At 36.8% G+C, this 2,235-nt stretch overlaps 1 protein-coding gene across 1 annotated transcript in view; it reads right to left on the bottom strand.

Moving 5' to 3' along the window:
* LOC111397755 (protein transport protein SEC23-like) overlaps window positions 1-975 on the bottom strand; it is an 8,668-nt gene extending 7,693 nt beyond the window's left edge. Inside the window, exon 1 of the mRNA XM_023024740.1 lies at window positions 5-975. Coding sequence (XP_022880508.1) covers window positions 5-738 — 734 coding nt within the window. The 5' untranslated portion in view covers window positions 739-975. The remainder of the gene's footprint in view (window positions 1-4) is intronic.
* Between the last annotated feature and the right edge of the window lie 1,260 nt (window positions 976-2,235).

The following is a 2,235-nucleotide window of genomic DNA, read 5'->3' as shown; positions in this document are numbered from 1 at the left end:
AAACCGGTTAATCCCGGAATTAGGAACCCCGCCCAGAGGATTTAGGCCGTCACCACCCTTCTGAATACCAGGCCCAACTCGTCTACCGGCCGCCCCTAGGCCCAACCGCTCCAAGACCGGATCTTTAGACAACTCTTTCGATCCCCTAAACACATAAACCTTGGACATCTCTGAAAACCCCAGCTCGTGCACCTGTACCTGCGTACCATATGAAACAAACCCAACCATTGCATTGTCCGGCAGCATTCCAATCGCACGCTTCAAGGCAGATTTTGCAAAATCCAGCTCCTCCTCGAGCAAACATGTATCGAAAACAAACAGATAAATGGGACAGACTGTCGTCGACGTGTTAAAATTCTGTGGGTTTTGGGGATAACTGGGAATGGTGTATTCAATTGAAGGGAAATTAGGGTACAATTCCGCAGGTAAATTGGTCTGTGAAATGGATTGATAATGCTGCGGAAAATGGTTGCGCTGATAGCAAAAAGGGCACATCCATATAAGGGCAGTGAAATCAACGCGGCAATATGGACTGAGGATGGCGGAGCACGTCTTGCAGCGCAGCGGAGGATACGGGAGGACTTGGAGGTCGACATGGGGATGGATCGGCTGGATCGATGCAGCAATTGGGATCACGCACTTGGATGCCTCCACCTTGGTCCGTGGCCAGTTGTTCCACGTCATTCGAACGCCTTCAATGCCCTCAAGATCCGCATCAGGTAGCCTTGACGCCGCCATTATTGAATGAATTGAAATCAAATTGTGTTTTTTAGTATTGAATTTGTTATTGATTGAGGGTGTTTTGTTGGGCGACGCCAAAAAACCAGAAAAAAGGATGAAGAAAGAAGAATGAAGTCAAACGACACAGTAACTGCGTACTGCCGGAGAGAGGGGTAAGGAGTGAATCTAGCAGATGGATCTAATTTTGGATAAATAAATATTTTGGTTACGCAGGATTTTAGTGAAAAATGAAACATATTTTGAATGAAAACTACATTGAATTATATAAAATTTGGTATTAATATGAAGCAAAAGCAGAGGTGTTACACGTCATATATGGATACATTGGTTTTAACATATTTATATGTATAACAAGCGATATCTAATATGATAAATAGAGTTGTTACAAGTCAGGTTTACAGAACTGTGGACATAAACATGCAAAAGAGATTCAAAATACATATTTTAAATTCTCAAACAACTACGCATGTTTTTGCTTTTCGTTTGTATGTTTGTCAACTTCATGTATAAACATTCTTTGGATTAGCAAACTATCATTGGTGCAGTATTTGCATTTGTGAGTTGACAAGATGTTTGTGAAGTGTTTTGTTGTATCATGTGGGTAGCTAGATGTTCTTCATTTTCGAGTGGTGTGTCAGGATGAAGATGATTTTATACGAGGCCTTATTAGGATTGCTTCTATATTTATAGTTTTGATGTGTAAGATGTAGAGCTGCTTTTCATGTGTTCCTGTTGGGATATTTATTGAAGGAGGTTAAAAGTACACACACACACATATATATAAAGGGAAATATGTAGAGGAATTCAATTTTGAGAGGTAGGTATATTGGAAGTTTGTTTCATCAGTTCTTTTGCTTGGTATTTCAGGAATGTTTCAACTGGATTTTCAATAATTGATGCTATAATTGAGTCTGTCTTGTAATTCAACAGTTGCTCTTGCTCTTTTAGAATGGGAGAGGAATCAAGGCAAGGTCTCACTAAAGTCAATTCTACTTGATTCTCTTTGTAAGTTATTATTATACAGAAGAACAAGAAAAATAGAATCTTTTTTATCAAAAAATTTGTCATCTTTCCAAATGAAACAAACACGACATGAATTGAGTATCATATTATCTTTAGCCAACATCTTGCTTTTTCCCATAGCGGGAATTTTGTTCGTGTAATGGGTTGGTAGATTCAACATAGTTTAATCATCTAAACAAGAGTGATGATCTCAAAGCAATTTTGAAACATCAACCTAGGTATATACAATTAAATCTTCCATCTTAATTTAGTGGAGTTAAAAATCAAAATTTTACTATATTTTGATAAAAGTCGTGAATTTTAAAAAATATGTGATTAAAATTAATTCTTAATTTTATTTAAATTTTTATCAATTTTTTCAAGCTATGCAAGCTTAATTTCGGTCAATTCTACCTTAACTTCTTGCAAAAGAAAAGAAAAAAAAAACTATTTTTATCTATGACTATAATTTTAACTTTAATGTATTCAAAT

The sequence above is a fragment of the Olea europaea genome, chromosome 7 (genome assembly GCF_002742605.1).
Source record: "Olea europaea var. sylvestris chromosome 7, O_europaea_v1, whole genome shotgun sequence".
Lineage (NCBI taxonomy): Eukaryota > Viridiplantae > Streptophyta > Magnoliopsida > Lamiales > Oleaceae > Olea > Olea europaea.
The sequence above is the reverse complement of the archived record's forward strand: the minus strand, read 5'-3'. Positions and strand labels throughout refer to the sequence as shown.